At 37.5% G+C, this 17,342-nt stretch overlaps 1 protein-coding gene across 1 annotated transcript; it reads right to left on the bottom strand.

The window, feature by feature from the left end:
* Positions 1-11,034: 11,034 nt before the first annotated feature.
* Positions 11,035-13,620, bottom strand: LOC131428795 (uncharacterized). The gene is made up of 2 exons (XM_058592838.1): positions 13,278-13,620; positions 11,035-13,127 (listed from the first exon to the last, which is right to left on the bottom strand). Exons 1-2 carry the CDS (start codon positions 13,618-13,620, stop codon positions 11,035-11,037), a joined length of 2,436 nt encoding a protein of 811 aa, XP_058448821.1.
* Positions 13,621-17,342: the final 3,722 nt, after the last annotated feature.

The following is a 17,342-nucleotide window of genomic DNA, read 5'->3' as shown; positions in this document are numbered from 1 at the left end:
AAATCTAACAAACTTCTGCATATGTAAGTCAAGCTAAACAGCATGAATCAGCAGCATAAAACATGTAGTAGGATTTTTACTTTTATTATTATTATTAACATCACTACACCATCGGCACTGTATTACTGCACTACTGGATGTGAAAATTTCATATTTTTTTGAATAAATTTGAATTCATTGACATTCGTTTATTCTTTCGGTCGTACTGACCATAAAATAGCTATAATTTTTATCAACCGCAGCACCGTCTTTTACCAATATTACACACTGGCAGCAGACATCGGTAACCGTTTCGTTTTCTTCATAGCGTGTACGAAATTGAACAAAGCGCGCATCGTTTGTTTTGTGTTTTCTTCTTCTTCTTTCGGTGCGGTACGGATTGTCGTTCTATATGGTGATTTGAAAACTTTGACACTCATCGCCCTGTAACTGCGGAACCGAAAGTCGGGTCCGGAAGAAATTTCACAGTAGCTTTAAAGATAATATGAGCTTTAATTCGAATCAAAATTTGTGAACAGCGGTTCAAGCATAGCAGAGAAATCGAAGTGAGTTTTTTCTGCACCACTTTCGATGCTTCCGGAACAGAAAAAGGGGGGGACCAGTAGTGCCGAGTTATTCTTTTATGCCCACAAACTAACCAGCTCTGCAAACTAGAAGAATTTGTCAGACAGTTTTATGGGATTTGTTTTTGACCATCGTTTGTGGAAAAATACTGATGAAATTGGTAATTTAACACTTATCACGCTTGAGTTCCTGAACCGGAAGTCGGAGTTGGATAAAATTGTCTAGAAATTTTAAGAAAACTACAGGACCTTTTATTTGAATCTTAGTTTGTGAAAATCGGTTTAGCCATCTCTGAAAAATATGAGCGCATATTTTTTTATTTTTTTGGTGTATATCATCCTATATCTCCGGAACCGGAAGTCGGATCGGGATGAAATTCAATAGCAGGCTATGGAACAGGAGACCTTTCTTTTGAATCTTAGTTTGTGAAAATCGGTTCAGCCATCTACGAGAAAAGTTAGTGAATATTTTTATTATATACATACACACACAGACATTTGCTCAGTTCGTCGAGCTGAGTCGAATGGTATATGACATTCGGCACTCCAAGCCTAGGTTAAAAAGTCGGTTTTAACAGTGATTGCATAGCCTTTTTATATGAGAAAGGCAATAACAATGTAATATTTTTTATTGTAAATTGTGATTTGACAGATTTGTGAAAATCAATAATATAAAAAATTTTTGTAGGTTTTGTCATTTTGCGTCAACTATTTCAATAAAAATAGTTAAAAAAGTTTGGCCCTTCTATAAGACAGACAGACAAAGTTTACATATTCAAAAAGTTTCATTCAAACTTGAGAAAGTTTTGCCAATTACGAATATGTTTTAGAGCAAAATTCGTCATATTTAGGTCAATTAGAGAATGAAAAATTTTCAACAAAAGACTTCATCCAAAAAATTGCGTACATATTGTCATGCGTATGGAAATTAATCATAATGTTCTGAAACCCGCTCATAAATTTTTTTCTGGGTATACACCTGCTTAATGACCAAAGGTTTTGGAATAAATAAACCACCCAAACAGATCATTTTAGGAGAATGAGTGAACTGGAGTTCTTATTTAAAGCAGAGGTGTAAATAGGCAAATTTTTTGATTCACAGTGAATAAAAAGGTCAGTATTATCTCTACATATCACATATTTATTGTAGATATTATAATGAATTTTGAAACGAATGATTTTTGATAAGATAAATTTTGGTTTTACTTAGAATTTCAAAAGGTCAAAAAATGATAGTTTTCTATTATTTTTCAATGGAAATGGAGTAATTCGAATTCTTGAGAGAGAGAGATAGAGAGAGAGAGAGAGAGAGAGAGAGAGAGAGAGAGAGAGAGAGAGATAATAAAAGAGAGAGTATAAAAAATGAGTGCTTTGGAATGGTTGCAGGTTTTAGGAATATGGTAAAGGTTGAATTCATGAGGTTTAAAGAAGTACACAAAAAATAATAATTGGTAAACATGTCAAAATGAACTAACTATTTTTGAATTTATTAACTACAAAACATAATTTGCGACTCTCATGTTAAAACATAAAAAAAGTCGAAAAACAAAAGAGCGGTTTAACAGAGCTAGTTCTTTTGGTACAACTATATAGCTCTGAACGGTTCTTCAAAACGAACGGTTTTGTCCATCTCTGCCCTGAATGGAATGGTAAAAGAAGCAAACTCCAGTAACAAATATACAAAATCATAGGTAACACTACAGATCACTCGAATATTTGTTATCGGATAATAATATAATAAAAGGCATGACTCTGGGCACATAAGCAATAGTTCGCACAAACCTTCCATTCCGATATTCAACTAGCCGTATAGAGATGAAGAAAAAACATCCATGCAGTGAAGAACTCATTGTGTGTGAGAATGCCGTCGCAAGTAGAAAGTGACAACTTCTGGTAACTTTTCTTTTGCCGGTTCGGATAGTAAATGGTAAAAGACCTTTATCACTACTTTCCGACATATCAGAGACTTGGGTGATTCGCATTGTTCAGATGCCTAAGCCCAACTCCTCTGGTAGAAGGTAAAAGTTAAGTTACTAGAAGATTTCTGCTTGCTTAAATGACCCTCTGTCACGTCTCATTTTTCCGTTCTATATTTTCACATCCTTGCTCTCCCTTGAGTACTATCATTCTATAATTTTCATTGTCTGTTTCTACAAAAAAAATGATCTCTGGTTAGGAGAATATCGCAAAAAGAAAAAATAAATATTGACTACTAAACTTAGTCGTTAAAAAAAGAAAAAGAATAAAAGGCAAAGCAAAGTCTTGGCATTAAATTCCTTTTGTGGAATTTGGCCTTTCAACAGACATCGCAGCCGATTCTTAGTGTACAGAATCATTGCATGGCTAGTACTATGGATCCTACTGACACTAAGAATCCTTCTAGGTCGGGGCTCGAACATACGACAACTGGCTTGTAAGACCAGCGTCCTATGCATTGAACCGCCAACCCGGGACGAATATAAGGCAGAAGACTTGTATTGTATAATTATATTATATTTAATTAGGGAGCGGGTCATCTCGCCGAAAGCCATTTCGCCGAAAGTCGTTTCGCCGAAAGGGTCATTTCGCCCAAAGGGTCATGTCTCCTGTATAACTGATGTGGCGAAGCCACATAACCGAATCCAAGAAGGCCATTAGTAGAGTCCCCTCAATATTTTGTAAATTACTCTCAATCAACGAATTTTATAAAAGTCGGATGCAATATCTTCTATTTGACCTTAAGGAGTACTATTACTGAAAAATTATTTCGACAATTGTGATATACTGCTGTTATAAAGACGCTAAAATCCGAAGCAAACGCGACAATTTTCATTTCACCTATTTTGATTCCCTGAAACTTCTTCTAGCACACCATTATTTTACAAGTAATAGTTTCCGAGTTACAACAATTTGAAGAAAGCGTATGCGGAGAAATGCATTAGCCTATTTGAAAAACCAGTCATGAGTCGAATCTATCCATGCAATATAAAAAGGTTCGCAATACTGAAGACGTCTATTAAGTTTCATCCGTCGATTGATTCCATCTGCTCCATCCGGCGGCAAAGTTTCGGATCGAGACCGCTGAACAGTTCATAACATTCTAATTGGACGCTCAACTAAGTCCGTATGAATTTGGGAGCAGCACAGAAGACAGTTCTGTACTGCTTTACTCCAGCTTACTGCGATGGCAGTATAAATGTTCAATTTGTTACGGAAGGATACACTCAAACGGTTCTCAAAACATTCCTACGGAACTAAGTAAGCATACTTCGCTGTAGAAAAAAAATGGTAACTTGTTCCAGTGATGTGAGTTCACGCTTGATATCGCGTTTGATTTTCATAGCATATCGATTGACATGATATATCAATTTGGTTCTGGCAACGAATGGTTCAGAAGCCTTCTCGAGTGGTACCACCTGCGTTGCCATCCCAATACAAGATTTGATCTTATTTCAGAAGACGTAACCGAAAACTACGTTATGTTGCGTTAGTTTCTTTTATTGTTCTTGTTGTTGACATTTTCGGTTAATGTCTTTCGTTTTAGTTTTTGCGTTTGCTAAACGAAAAAATCATGTAATTATATAATTATGCAATCAGAAAAGTAAAATATCCACAATATCAGCTTCTTTCACATTGTCCAGTTCATTTGGGATTTGGGATAAATGACATGAAAATTAATTACGAAATACATTGACAATTATTGTCTCTCGTGTGCATTAAATAATTCCGCAGAAGGTCGACTTACTGATGGTACCGCAACCTCCTTCGTCGCTCCAACGAATCGCAAAAAGTGCATATCAGTTCAATACCAATTCCGCTTGTGCGATGGAACTCTGTGCAAATAGTAGCGTCTATGCTATCGTCTCTGTCAGTGGCGGCAACTTCCAAAAATTATTGAGAATGGCAAGCATTATTATAAATGTGGGGAAAACATGGAACCATATGTTGATAGTACATAAATAACGCACACTCCATCTTTATTTTCATGAAAAAGGCCTGACTTTCATGAATTCTTAGTGTCGCCGCACTAGACATGCAAGGATTCTGTACGCTAATAATCGGTTGCAAAATCTGTTGAAGTAGAAAGACCAAATTCCACAAAAAGAATTTAATACCAAGACTCTACTTTGTTATGTAATTTGTTAGTTTGATGTGCTACTTATGTCATACTATTGAAGAAACAAACAAACTTATATTTCATCACAATAATGCAATTCAAGCTTAAAAATTCGTTTTTATATTTACACATTCTATATCAATTTTATGTTGTTCGAATACTTAATTGCGGTCGATCTGAAGTGTAACTTTGCTGTGGCTTGTAACTTGTAGCAATGTTTCATTAATTTCAATTCGATTCCATTACCTCTCATTACGGGTAAATCACGTAAATTCCAATTAACGCCAAAATCATGGTAAAAATGTTCATCACCAATACGATCTAGATACTCCTGGGCTTTTTAAAAATCATTTTTACGCCTGTTTCACATAATTTATTTACGGCAGCATTGGGAGCAGAACTGAAATCACCAACCAACGTTACAGGTAGTTTTGTTTTAATTCCTTCCTCAGGCGGATTACTGAAATTAAAAAAAAGTTTTTAAAAATGGTACAGTAAAGTATTTTACATCGATAGCATTAATTGCAGTCCGAGCCAGACAGATACGGTTGCTTCAAAAGGTCGTTTTTCTCGAGATGCAGCAGAATCTCTCCTACACCAGCAGGTTAATTGGTTCTGTTCCTAGCCACCAGGAAAATGCTCATGATAGCTTAAGATCAGACATGCCCTTACTTTATCTCAAACGTAATAAAAAATTTGATTAGTCTAAACCCTACCTTCTTTTTCGGCACTTGACCTTTCGTTTACAACGGCCTCATAGTTGATTGTTAGCATACAAACAGTTAGTTCGTCAATCATTTCAATACTGAGAATCCATCCTGGGATAGGTGTCCTTTAAAGTTTTTGATGCGGTTGAGTCTCGATTTGTGATCAGCTTTCTAGAAATTCAACCGAACTGGGTTTGGATATGCACATTTTAACAAGAGAATAAATAGGATTTTTACGCAAGTGTGTGTATGCATGAGTGTTGAGAACGATTATTGAAATTTGAAAATCAAATTGCACTTCTGGGACATTGATTTAATTTTTTAATTTTTGTTTTGTGATGTGATTATTACTCGCTGAGGATTTGTTTAGCCTACATGGAATTCTGAAAATTTGTTTTGATGCCAATTGTCTTGCATCTGCAAGAATTGCATTAAACGTTGAGATCTGGTGTCGTCTAAAATAACTTATTTTGAACGAATCAACTCTGGCATTTTGAAATTTCAGAAATTACTCACTTACTTACTTACTTACTTACTTACTTACTTACTTACTTACTTACTTACTTACTTACTTACTTACTTACTTACTTACTTACTTACTTACTTACTTACTTACTTACTTACTTACTTACTTACTTATCTACTTACTTACTTACTTACTTACTTACTTACTTACTTACTTACTTACTTACTTACTTACTTACTTACTTACTTACTTACTTACTTACTTACTTACTTACTTACTTACTTACTTACTTACTTACTTACTTACTTACTTACTTACTTACTTACTTACTTACTTACTTACTTACTTACTTACTTACTTACTTACTTACTTACTTACTTACTTACTTACTTACTTACTTACTTACTTACTTACTTACTTACTTACTTACTTACTTACTTACTTACTTACTTACTTACTTACTTACTTACTTACTTACTTACTTACTTACTTACTTACTTACTTACTTACTTACTTACTTATTTACTTACTTACTTACTTACTTACTTACTTACTTACTTACTTACTTTCTTACTTAATTACACACTTACTTCAATATTTACTCAATTACTCACATGACAGCAGAAGTTTAAAATGCATTAGACTCGTGGTACGATATGTGGACTAATATCTGACTGATATTTGAACTGCGTGTAACTTCTCGATTAATTTTGCTCAATTTGCCTATTCCTTCATGTGTTTCCACCCGAATTGTCGGCTCTTTGCATAGGGCACATGTAATCTGCAGGTTGGTACTTTCGAAAAATAAGGACTTCTTAAACAAAGTGTTACGCACATCAGCGCCAGGTCTGTTTATGGATTTCTTTTGTGCACTGGAAACAATTTGATCGAAAATCAGCTGTTTCTTTGTATTTGAGGAAATCGAGTTCCATCATCAACCCATATAAACTAAACAGTTAAGTTAGTTTATTTTTGCCTTTGTAGGCTCCCGGCCGAGCGGTGGCGGGTGGCAGAATAACGAAGATGACGTTTCTTTTAGTTCTATACGGAGTAATACCACGAAATTCACCTTTTTTCTGAGTTTATAGTTTATCTTTTTATGCTTTTCACTTAACAGCTACTTATTCTCAATAGTGCAGGATTAGGCTGTTTTGGGAGTTCTTTCCCACAATCTAACAAAAGTCACTAACGATTGTTAATAAGGCTAACACTTCACGCAGTCTCACTAAGTTCGGCATATCATTAAGTTTACGCACATATGAACGTATGTCCTACTGCAGTACAATCTAGTGCATACTCCACTAGTTAGAAAATCTATTCACAACACTTCATGGTGATCTTAAACACTACACATGAATCTGTTAAATCTCTATTCATTACAGCAATTTTCACTTCTTTAGATGCCTTCCGAAAACATTATTTCTTGCTTGATTTTGAGGTCACTTGATACTTGACCCTCACAATGCCCACTATGCATACTCCTACGGCTTACTGTATTACACTCCGAACTAGACTTAACTTTTCACTTAATTCTTCAGAAATTGAGTCTGGTCTGTGCTGAACCGAGCTGAACTCTAACTTTTCACTTAATTCTTCAGAAATTGAGTCTGGTCTGTGCTGAACCGAGCTGAACTCTACTGAACTGAACTCTGATTTTTTTCGACTAGTGGTTTTTATGTTCCTAACATTTCACTAGCTGTTCGGCCTAAACCCGAGACCATCGTGAACGTTACCGCGGTTGTCCGTGAAATTTCTTTGTTTACGCAGAGCACCTCAGTGTCGCGTAAACAAAAAACACCTCAGCAACCCCGAGCACATTCCAAGAGCGCGTAAACAAAAACTGCTGCGCCAATGCAAACCAGCAAATTTGCTAAGGACGCTGCATGCCCCCTTACTTACTGAGCTTGATGATACCTTAAGGGTTAGCATCAAGTCGATTGTGATGGTATCGGACTTAGGCGCGAGGATATGGGTATTAAAAAATTTTGTATAGTTTTCATAACTTACTGATAATCTTGGATTGTAAATTTTAGCTCGGCTTATTGACTTTGTGGACAGAAAAATATTCCGATTTTATCTAGTCAGCTGTTATCACCCTTAATTGAAGTATCCTGAAACGGATTGCTTAGGTGTTTTTGATTTCATGTGTTTTCGTTTTGCTCTGTATTTTATTATTCCTTTTGTTTAATAAGGCTAGTATACAATATGCGTTTTTAGTTTGGCTGGGAACAATAAAACGTACAAAGGTTATTTGAAAGTTTAGTATGCTATAATTATAATTTTGAGATACATACACGGCTTGGTTTTCTCCCCTAATAAGTAAAATTTCTAAACAGTCTGATCGGTACTCTAGAAGAAGAAGTTCTCTTTACTTTGTATTATGGGGGGGGGGGGCGGGGACTATTTCGAAATAGGATACACGTACGCAAGAGCGGTTCGAAACACACGGCAGAGAAACTTTCAAAATCGTAATATTTATTTAGAGACCTACCTACACACCACGTGCAAATTTACAAGCACACATTTTCGATGCGTTTTGTTATGTTTTGTGAGTGGAACAAAAAACAGTGAATTTATGCTTCGATTCGTCGCTGCTGCTTTAGCTGCCATTCTTTAAATAACGGATATGTTGCGGGTACTTCTTTTTGGTGTTCGTATTGTTTCCGAGCTATTCCCTTTTTTGCTGCCAATTCCTATCTCTCTATTTCTTAATTCTATTATCGTGAACGGTTCCACATACTCATTTTCCGTTTCTGTTTCTCTGTTGGTGCTTTTTTGTCTCGGTTCTACAGAGATTGTCGGTATTGGTTCTTCTTGAGTCTCCGCTATCGGTCGTGCTCTTCCGTTCTTATTCATCAAAATAGGCCCTGATATCATGTCTTTAGTTATGGGTTTTCCTCCCTTACTATTTTCGTTTGTAATCGTTATATCGTACAATTCTATGTCTGAAGTTTTGCTTTTCTTTCTTTCGACGTTTCCGTTGCTTTTTATAACTTTCGTTGTGCTACAGCATGAAATTTTTCCTTTATGACAATAGGCACAACCACTTATTATGCTCAGGCTTATTATGATAATCGTGCTTATGCTTATCCATGGGTATTCCAGTGGTGCGTAAGTCATGTTCTGTAATTCTATTTTTCTTTCCTTTAGTTTCTTCACATCTATTCCTATATCAAAGAGGCGTTTGTTGTTTATAAACGTATAGAGCGTGTTCTTTTTATCCAATACCGGTATATCTGTGTGCTTAGATATCTCCTTTTGTTCTATCGGCTCCTCCAGGATTTTCCTGAGGTATATTGGTTCCTCGGCTTCTTCTTTATCTTGGTGTCTGATGATTACCTCACTAGTTCTCAGAATCGTGCCGTGTTTCAATTCCATAGTCCCCACTCCTAATATTTCTTTTCTTTCAACTCTTTCGCCATTAGTTTGCGTTATATTAATTTCTGTTGATCTTGGCGCCACATACACCCATATATTTGGCCGCGCTGTTTCGAACCACATTGTATGATTTAACCTAAGTGCGCGGGCATCACAGGTCCTTGCCGTTCCTTTAAAAACCATATTTGCGAGGCACTCGCTGCTTGTCTCTAGATTGCTTTCCATATTAGTCATATTACATATCTTCGTCCCAATATAGTCACTGCATCCTTTGTACGTCTTATCATCTATGACATATCCCCATCTCCTGTTTTTCGCTACCATTATTATGTTTCTCTTGAGATGTGTTAGCGTTACTATATTACCATGCATTCGTGGCATAACTATTCCCCTTAGTGTCGTAAACTCTGCTTTTGTAACCAGTGGTATCGCTAGTTTTACTTTCAATATACCTCTTTCATCCATAATGTGTGTGATTCTGGCCATGTTAAATATTTCCAAACTTAAATACCCGTTTTCTGTTCGCGGGAAGTCTGTATTTCCCGTCGATCTTTTCCCCTGTGTCTCCATTTCCTTTAGCAATTGCATGGGTTCTGCTAGCTCCGTTATTATTTCAATTGCTCCCGCCTCCCCGGCTAGTATTTTTAATGCAAGTATTTGTCTATGACGTATTCTCCGTACGATGTTTCGCCATTCCACTACTTTTCTTATTTCTGTCATTTCCATCAACAATAAGTCTCTTGTTGATTCTGTTTGGTTCATGTCCCTGAGAACCTCGTTTTTCATTTCTTCGTCTTTCCGATATGTTTCAATAGCCTTCAGATCTATCTGATGCACTGACTCATTCACCAAGTTATAAATTGAATCGACGGCTGCAGTTTGTTGATACGTTAGCTCTTTTATTTTTTCCTCATTGCCTCTTAGCCTATCTATATCCATATCCATTCTTCTCCTATCTTCGGAGTCCATTAGCCCTATCGCGTTCCACACGCTTCGGCGTTTCCTTCCCCTCGGCGATCTCCTTATCATTTCTCTGAGGTCGTATATTTCTTTGCTATCTTCCTCAAGCATTTTAATTAACTCCCTGCACCGGTTAGGATCTATCGTTCTTGGTGCAGCTTTGCAGTCCTCCACCAGGGACTGTACCCCCTGTCTAGTTCTATCCATAATTGTTAGTAATTCTTCCAAATTTACACTCACCCTAACATCATATGATCCGCTTATCGTTCGCGCTATCCCCAGTTTCTGTAACACGAGATTCCCATCGTAACTTCCGCTGTTTTCTCCTAATATTTCGATAGCCGTCATGATACTGGAATGTATACAAGCAGACACATTCCAAACGTGAAAACTCTTGGATTTGTTAATGAAAGAATTTTTTTCTTAAGATTATAGTACAAAAAAAAACAACTGATACTAATAATCCTTAAAAATATGAAATGTGTTTTCGCTGCCCATGCTTAGTCGCGCGCATTCGTCTGCATGCATATTCATAGGTGCTTCTAAATCGAGTTTAGCCTGTATTTTTTTTTTCGCGATGGTTTCATTTGTTTTTGCCGAGCGCCCATCGTTCTGGCGCATGCAACGCTTGCTTGGTTTTGCTGTGCGCGGCAGAAAGTTGGACTGTTTAATGTTTACAGCTTACTATGCCGCGTAGTTTTGTTTCTCGAGTGCGTCTGTTGTTGAAAAGAAAAAATTCAAGTCCATATCCGTTTAGCCTGATATTGACCTTGGCGCTAAATTTGTGATACTTTATAGCGATTGAATTTGTGATACTTCAATGATTAACCAAAAACTGTTCCAATATAAATTCCCATTAGAAACTTAATCCGTGTACTTCTTCAATCTGTTGTTATGAATCTTTTCTAATCTGTTTCCGTTTTTGATAGTTGTCGTTTGTTCGCTAGGGAGAGCAACTACTTCGTAGGGTCCTCTCCATAGCGACTGTAATTTCTGTCCTGCTCCTGTGGGGTTGGCTTTAACTAGTACCAAGTCTCCCCACATTGGTTGCCATTCATTGGAGCTTCTATCGTACAACTCCTTCCGTTTTTCTTTGGAATTTACTAGATTTTCTCGTGCTTGAGTATGTAATCGCTTGAATGTCGATCGCATTTCGTTCACGTAGTCTTCGTAGTATAAACCATCATTGTCATATTTGTAAATTGAATTCGGAATATTTGCCCGTTTTCCATATAATAACTCAAACGGCGTGTAGCCAGTAGATGAGTTTATGGTCGTGTTATATTCGAACGTGAAGAATGGTAACAACTGATCCCAGGTTGTTGGGTCGCTACCCACGTACTGTCTAAGATAAGTTTTCAATTCCCTATTTGATCTCTCCACGAGGTTTGCTTGTGGGTGGTAGGTACTTGTAGTAATCTTCTTAATTTTTAAAATTTTACATACGTTTTTCATTAGAGAACTTACGAAATTTGTTCCATTGTCGGTTACCAGTTCGGCCGGTGTCCCAAATTTACATATATAATGGTCTACGAATGTTTGAGCAACTGTGGAGCTCTCTTGATTTGTCATGGGTGCTACGATTAAATATCTGGTCAGATCGTCTTGCATAACCAGACCATATCTGTTACCCCAGTCTGATTCTGGGAGTACTACTATGTCCATATATAATTTCTCGAATGGTTCAGAAGATGTTGTAGTTATCTTCATCGGAATTTTGTTTGCCCTGCCAATCTTATTTTTCTGGCACGAGTCGCATTGTTTGACATAATTCTCGATGTCTTGGCGCATATTTTTCCATTGGAACAGCGGGCTCATTCGCATCCTCATACGTTTGCTACCTACATGTCCGCCTAAGGGAGAATCGTGGAATTCTTTTAATACTGTCTCGCGATCCTCCTCTGCTACAAGCATTCGATCCTTCTCTGGGGCGTATAATGTGAATATCTTGCCAAATTTCTTGGCAATAAACCTTAGTGCCGTCGACTCAGGAGCCCTTTTCAAGTTCCTGAATGAAATGATTTGAATGGTTTCCGCATTTCTTACGTATTCGGGGCAGTTTGTAAAGGCATCCATTAGCCCTCCCAAAAGTACGTGTGTATCTGTTAATGATTTCTTGGACCCGTTCAAAATCAACCCCCATAGCTTCCTATTCGGAATTTCAAAGATCCTTCCGTTCAAGTGGTCCTTTAGACCATGAGGTAATTCTACGATTTCCTCCAATTCCTTGTATGCTGATTTGCTGTTTACTATTACGAATGTAGCCTCAGCGTTGTTTTCGTCGATTTTCTTTGTCGAAATTTTTAATCGATTGAATTCAATGTCGTTCTCTCTGGTACATATATCGTACTCCTCGAGGTACGAGAATCCCCCCAAATCTTCCTTCTCATCGCATCCAAAATCGATGTTTTCCAACCCGTCCATGTGTGGGTTCCATTCAGTTTTCTGTTTATTTTCAAATAACGCGAATCGCCCGGATTCATCCCTAACTTGCTTGGGGTTCACTCTACTCTCTGCATCTTTCTGCTTCGCAAGATCTTCTTCTGCTTGCTGGTGTTGGCGTTTTTGTTGTCTCGTTACTACCGATATGGTGTGTGGGGTCTTATCCTGTTCGGGCAATCTCGATAAAAAGTCTGCTACGACATTGTCCTTGCCTTGTTTGTAGCGAATGTCTATTTCCAATCCTTGTAATTTTAATCGTAACCGTGTTAGCGTTGGCGAAGTTTCCTTCAAGTGCCATATTGAAATTAACGGTCTGTGGTCTGTGTAGACGATGAATTTTTGATTATAAATGAAGTGTTTGAACTTGTTTACCGCCCAGACAATGGCCAACAATTCCTTCTCAATCGTATGGTACCTTCTTTCAGCACCTACTAGGCCTCTACTGGCATATGCTATTGGTCTATCGATAGACTTTTCGTTAGATAGTACAGCTCCAATGGCGTACTCGCTAGCATCTGTTGTGATCACGAACGTATCTTTGTAGTTCGGTCTAACTAACAGTGTGTCGGATGTCAGAAAAAATTTTAATTCCTCGAATGCTTTCTGGCATTCGTCTGTCCAAACAAATTTTACATTTTTCCGCAAGAGGTCGTTCAACGGTTTACGTTTCTCTGCTAGTTGCGGTATGAATTTTCCATAGAAGTTTACCGTTCCTAGAAATGAGCGGACGCCTCTGACCGTTCTAGGTGCTGCCATTTCTTTGATAGCCATTATATTGTCCTCCATAGGACGTACTCCATTCTGATCTATCACATGCCCTAGGTATTTTATTTCATCTTTCAATATCTGGCATTTGCCCGGCTCAACTTTCAAATTATGTTGACGCAAAGCCTTCAGCACCTTACTTAAGTTGTTATTGTGTTCCTCCACGGTAGTGCCAAAAACAATTATATCATCTAAGTATACGATTGCTTTGACGTCTTTTATTTCGTATAGGACAGTATTCATTAATCTTTGGAAAGTAGATGGACTATTTCTTAACCCCATAGGCATCCGCGTAAACTCAAAATGCCCTTTTGGAGTGGAAAAGGCTGTCTTTGCAGCATCCTTTGGGTCGATCGGTACTTGATAAAATCCCGATTTTAAATCCAAAGTTGAAAAATATTTACTGTTCCCTAGGTTGTCTAAGATTTCATCGATCAAGGGGATCGGGTATACAAAGGGTTTTGTCACCAAGTTCAATGCTCTGAAGTCTACTACAATTCGATACTTCTTGTTGCCATATTCATCGTCCTTCTTTGGTACGCATAATACTGGAGCATTCCATGGGCTCTTGCTAGGCCTTATGATACCTTGCCTACGCATTTCTTCGATTTCTTCGTTAATATGCTTCTTTGTAGCTTCCGGAAATCTGTATTGCCGTTTGTTGATAGGCACGTTTGACGTGGTCTCAATTTCGTGCACTGCCGCATCAGTGATAGTTAGTTTATCCCCCTTCAGATAGAATACATCGCTATATGATGCCATAATCATCTCTATATCCCTAAAATTTTCTCTTTTTAGATGATTCATATTTAGTGATTCTAATACTTTTTCCGTTCGGTCTCGACCAGTTATTTGACCGTATCTTTTATTTTCCGTAAGAATTACGTCTTGATTTGTATCTAAATCAAGGAACCATTTGTCTTCCTCGTCATACTCTCTGTCAATAAACTCCTTTTCCTCTTCATTAGTAATAGTAGTTCCACAACCGGGGAGCATACTATCTGAACGATCGTCGTTTTTGTATAACTCATGATTGCTCTGATACGATGCATTATTGTTATCATTTTTATTCACGTGCTTTTTATTTATTTCATATTTATTACGCTTTGATAAACTACCCTCTAATGTCGTTTTCGTTTTTAAATTGCACTACACCGGTGTAGGTAAGGTGGCACTGAAATCGTTCGTTTTTGCCAATTGCACTACACCAGTGCTACACTTTTTCTGCACCGACACCACTGGTGTAGCACTCATCAAAAGTATGGTGTAGCTCTGTGCAATGGAATCGTTTATGGTAGTCCATGGTTACTGTTTATGTTTTCGTCATTTTTGTTCGTTTATTCATGCCTCCGTGTAGCACTGCACCGGTGTAGTGCAAATTAAAAACGAAAACGCCATAAGACTTCAGCATTTAGCACTTCGAGAACTTTTTCTATTCTACGTGATCCTTGTAGTGTCTTAAATTTGTTGTTTTCCACTAAGCTAAGGTCATAGTTGTCTTCTGTGAGAATAGGTTTTTGTTGCCCCGATTTGTTTTCGTTGAATTCGTCTACATCCTTGCATATTGTGGTAAACTTTTCCCTTTTAAAAACTGGTTCATTTATCATTTGTTTGTAATCAAAATCGGCTGTGTCATTTTCATTATTATTCTTGTTATGAACATTGTCATGTACACTATTATATATGTCATAGTTATTTGTTTTGATTTCCGTCTTACCTATTATGTCTACGTTTGCTATAATGAACTCGGTTTGGCAGCTTATGTTATTGGTTTTCGTTATACTACGTATATTTTCTTCAGTTTGACACCCTTTCTCGGTTACCATTGGGTATTGATTTTCCTTATATATTAGGTTGTTTGTATTTGACTTGTATTCTATATTATCATGAAGCGAATTCTGTGCTCCTGTAATTTTCTGATTATGGCCTTCTGCTTGTCGCTCCGTATCTCCCATAGCATATTGTAGCCACTTTGGTATCGGCTTTGCTTCCATGCTAAATACAATTTGCTTTTCTTGTAAGATTATCTTGCCATTTTGGATATCTATATTAGTAACGTGCTTATTTATAAAGTTCATTCCAAGGATGCCTGCAAATCCTAATTCCTCGACGACGTCAAATTTTATTCTAAATTTTAGGTTATCTATTAAAAAGTCTGCTTCTGTAGTACCGAGACTAATTCGCGGAATATTCATTACTCCTGTGTAATGAATTTGTTCTTTAATATTTATTCTGTATGCACCTATCTCTTCCGCGCATCTTCTGCTTATTAGGTTCGAACTAGCGCCGGTATCAATTAGGAATTTTTTCTTAATGTTAGGTCTCGTTGTGGTTCTCATTTCAATTTCGAATGCGTTGAACCAATTTCTTGCCAATGAATGGCTTATAGTATTCGCTTCTCGAGTTTTACTCGAACTTCTTTCTCTGTTTGAAAGATCCGTCATTCTTTCCAATTGGTGGTCAATTTGTTCCACCTTGTTTTGTATTTTCTTAATTACATTCCATGTGTTATACTTTTCATGGGGTGTTCGGTTCTCTGTCAACTCATACGCCCCATAATTTAGTTTTTTCGATAGTTGGATTGTTGATTGTTATATCTTCTGCCGTTATTCTGCGTGCTATCTTGGTGTCTAATCTGTTGATCGTAGTTTCTGCCATCGTACCTTCTTGCGGGAGACTGGTCTCTATACATCATTTCTCGATTTCTGTCTTCTCGCCATGTTCTGCCCTCAGCTTGGTTATTCACGCCCTGGTTTCGTACTTGATATCTTTCGTCTTGACGATTATATTGACGTCTGTTATCATCTCGGTTTCCGTAGCTATTCTGATAATTTGGCATCATGCGTCCGGATTCTCTATACTGATTACCGCGGTTTTCAGGTTCTCGATAATACCTCCTATTATCGTTTGATCGACTTCCGCCAGGTCTTTCCTGGTTCCAAGAATTCCCCCAATTTGGTTGTCGTGGAGCTCTGCCGTGAGCCTGTTGATGCTGACCTGAGAATCTATTTCTAACATGGCCCAACTGATCTGCAGTTCTATGTTTGTTCTCTGACATCCGACAGGCTTGTAATCGTTGTACTATGTTTTCCAGATGATCACATTCCGCATGTTCATCCTGCAAAAATTGTATCAAATCTCTAAATGCAATACCCTTTTGACTTTTCGCTGCCTGTTTCAAGCTTGCGTTTCGTAATCCCCCAATGAAATGTATTTTCAAGCTCCTTTCTGCGAAGGAACTTTCGGTGTGTTGATCTCGTTGCATCTCTTCGATGCATTCATAAATTTGCAGTGCTCTATCAGCATAATTTGTAAATGTCTCCGACGGTCCTTGCTCTAATGTCTCTATTTTCTGTAAAATGCCTTCAACGGTTATTCTTATGCTGAATTGTCTTTTCAGATTTTGAAACATTTCTTCCCATGTGTTAGCTCGTATTCTGTTTATGAATGACGCTGCCTTCCCTTTCAATTTCATCAACACCACATTCAATAGTGGTTTTTGATCCTCCCCCAATGGTATTTCGTCTGCGAAATAGCTTATTTGTATTAAAAATGGTTCGAGTTCATCCACTGAACCATGAAACTCTGGAATACATTGTATCGCCATTTGCATCGGAAACCGATATCTTTCGGCGTTTTCGTTCCTATTTTGGCTCATGTTTGCGGTGTTTGAGCTGTTACCGGCGCGCTTGTTTGTGTCTAAATCCACACTTAATTGTAATATGGGCGATTTTAGTTGCTCGGCCTCGATAATAGTGGATTCGTCTAATATTCTAATTGCCGCGTCGTATTTTGTTTTTACGTTTTCAAACTGGTCTGTAAATGTATTCCAACAATCTACACTGACGCGCGCTTCGTAACCACCAATTAGTCTCTCTAATTCCCTGAATGCGTCGAGAAGGGTCTCTCTTTTTGCAATTATCCCAGCTAATGATCGGGGTCTAGTTTTATTTTTATAGAGATTT

Source organism: Malaya genurostris, chromosome 2 (assembly GCF_030247185.1).
Source record: "Malaya genurostris strain Urasoe2022 chromosome 2, Malgen_1.1, whole genome shotgun sequence".
Taxonomy (NCBI): Eukaryota; Metazoa; Arthropoda; class Insecta; order Diptera; family Culicidae; genus Malaya; species Malaya genurostris.
The sequence above is the reverse complement of the archived record's forward strand: the minus strand, read 5'-3'. Positions and strand labels throughout refer to the sequence as shown.

Bases quoted from the DNA above. Each gene is read 5' to 3' on its own strand.
- LOC131428795 (XM_058592838.1), bottom strand. From the start codon at position 13,620: ATGAATACTGTCCTATACGAAATAAAAGACGTCAAAGCAATCGTATAC. The intron at 13,128-13,277 runs GTAAACCGTTGA...TGATCACAACAG, and splicing joins ACCGCAACTAGCAGAGAAAC to ATGCTAGCGAGTACGCCATT.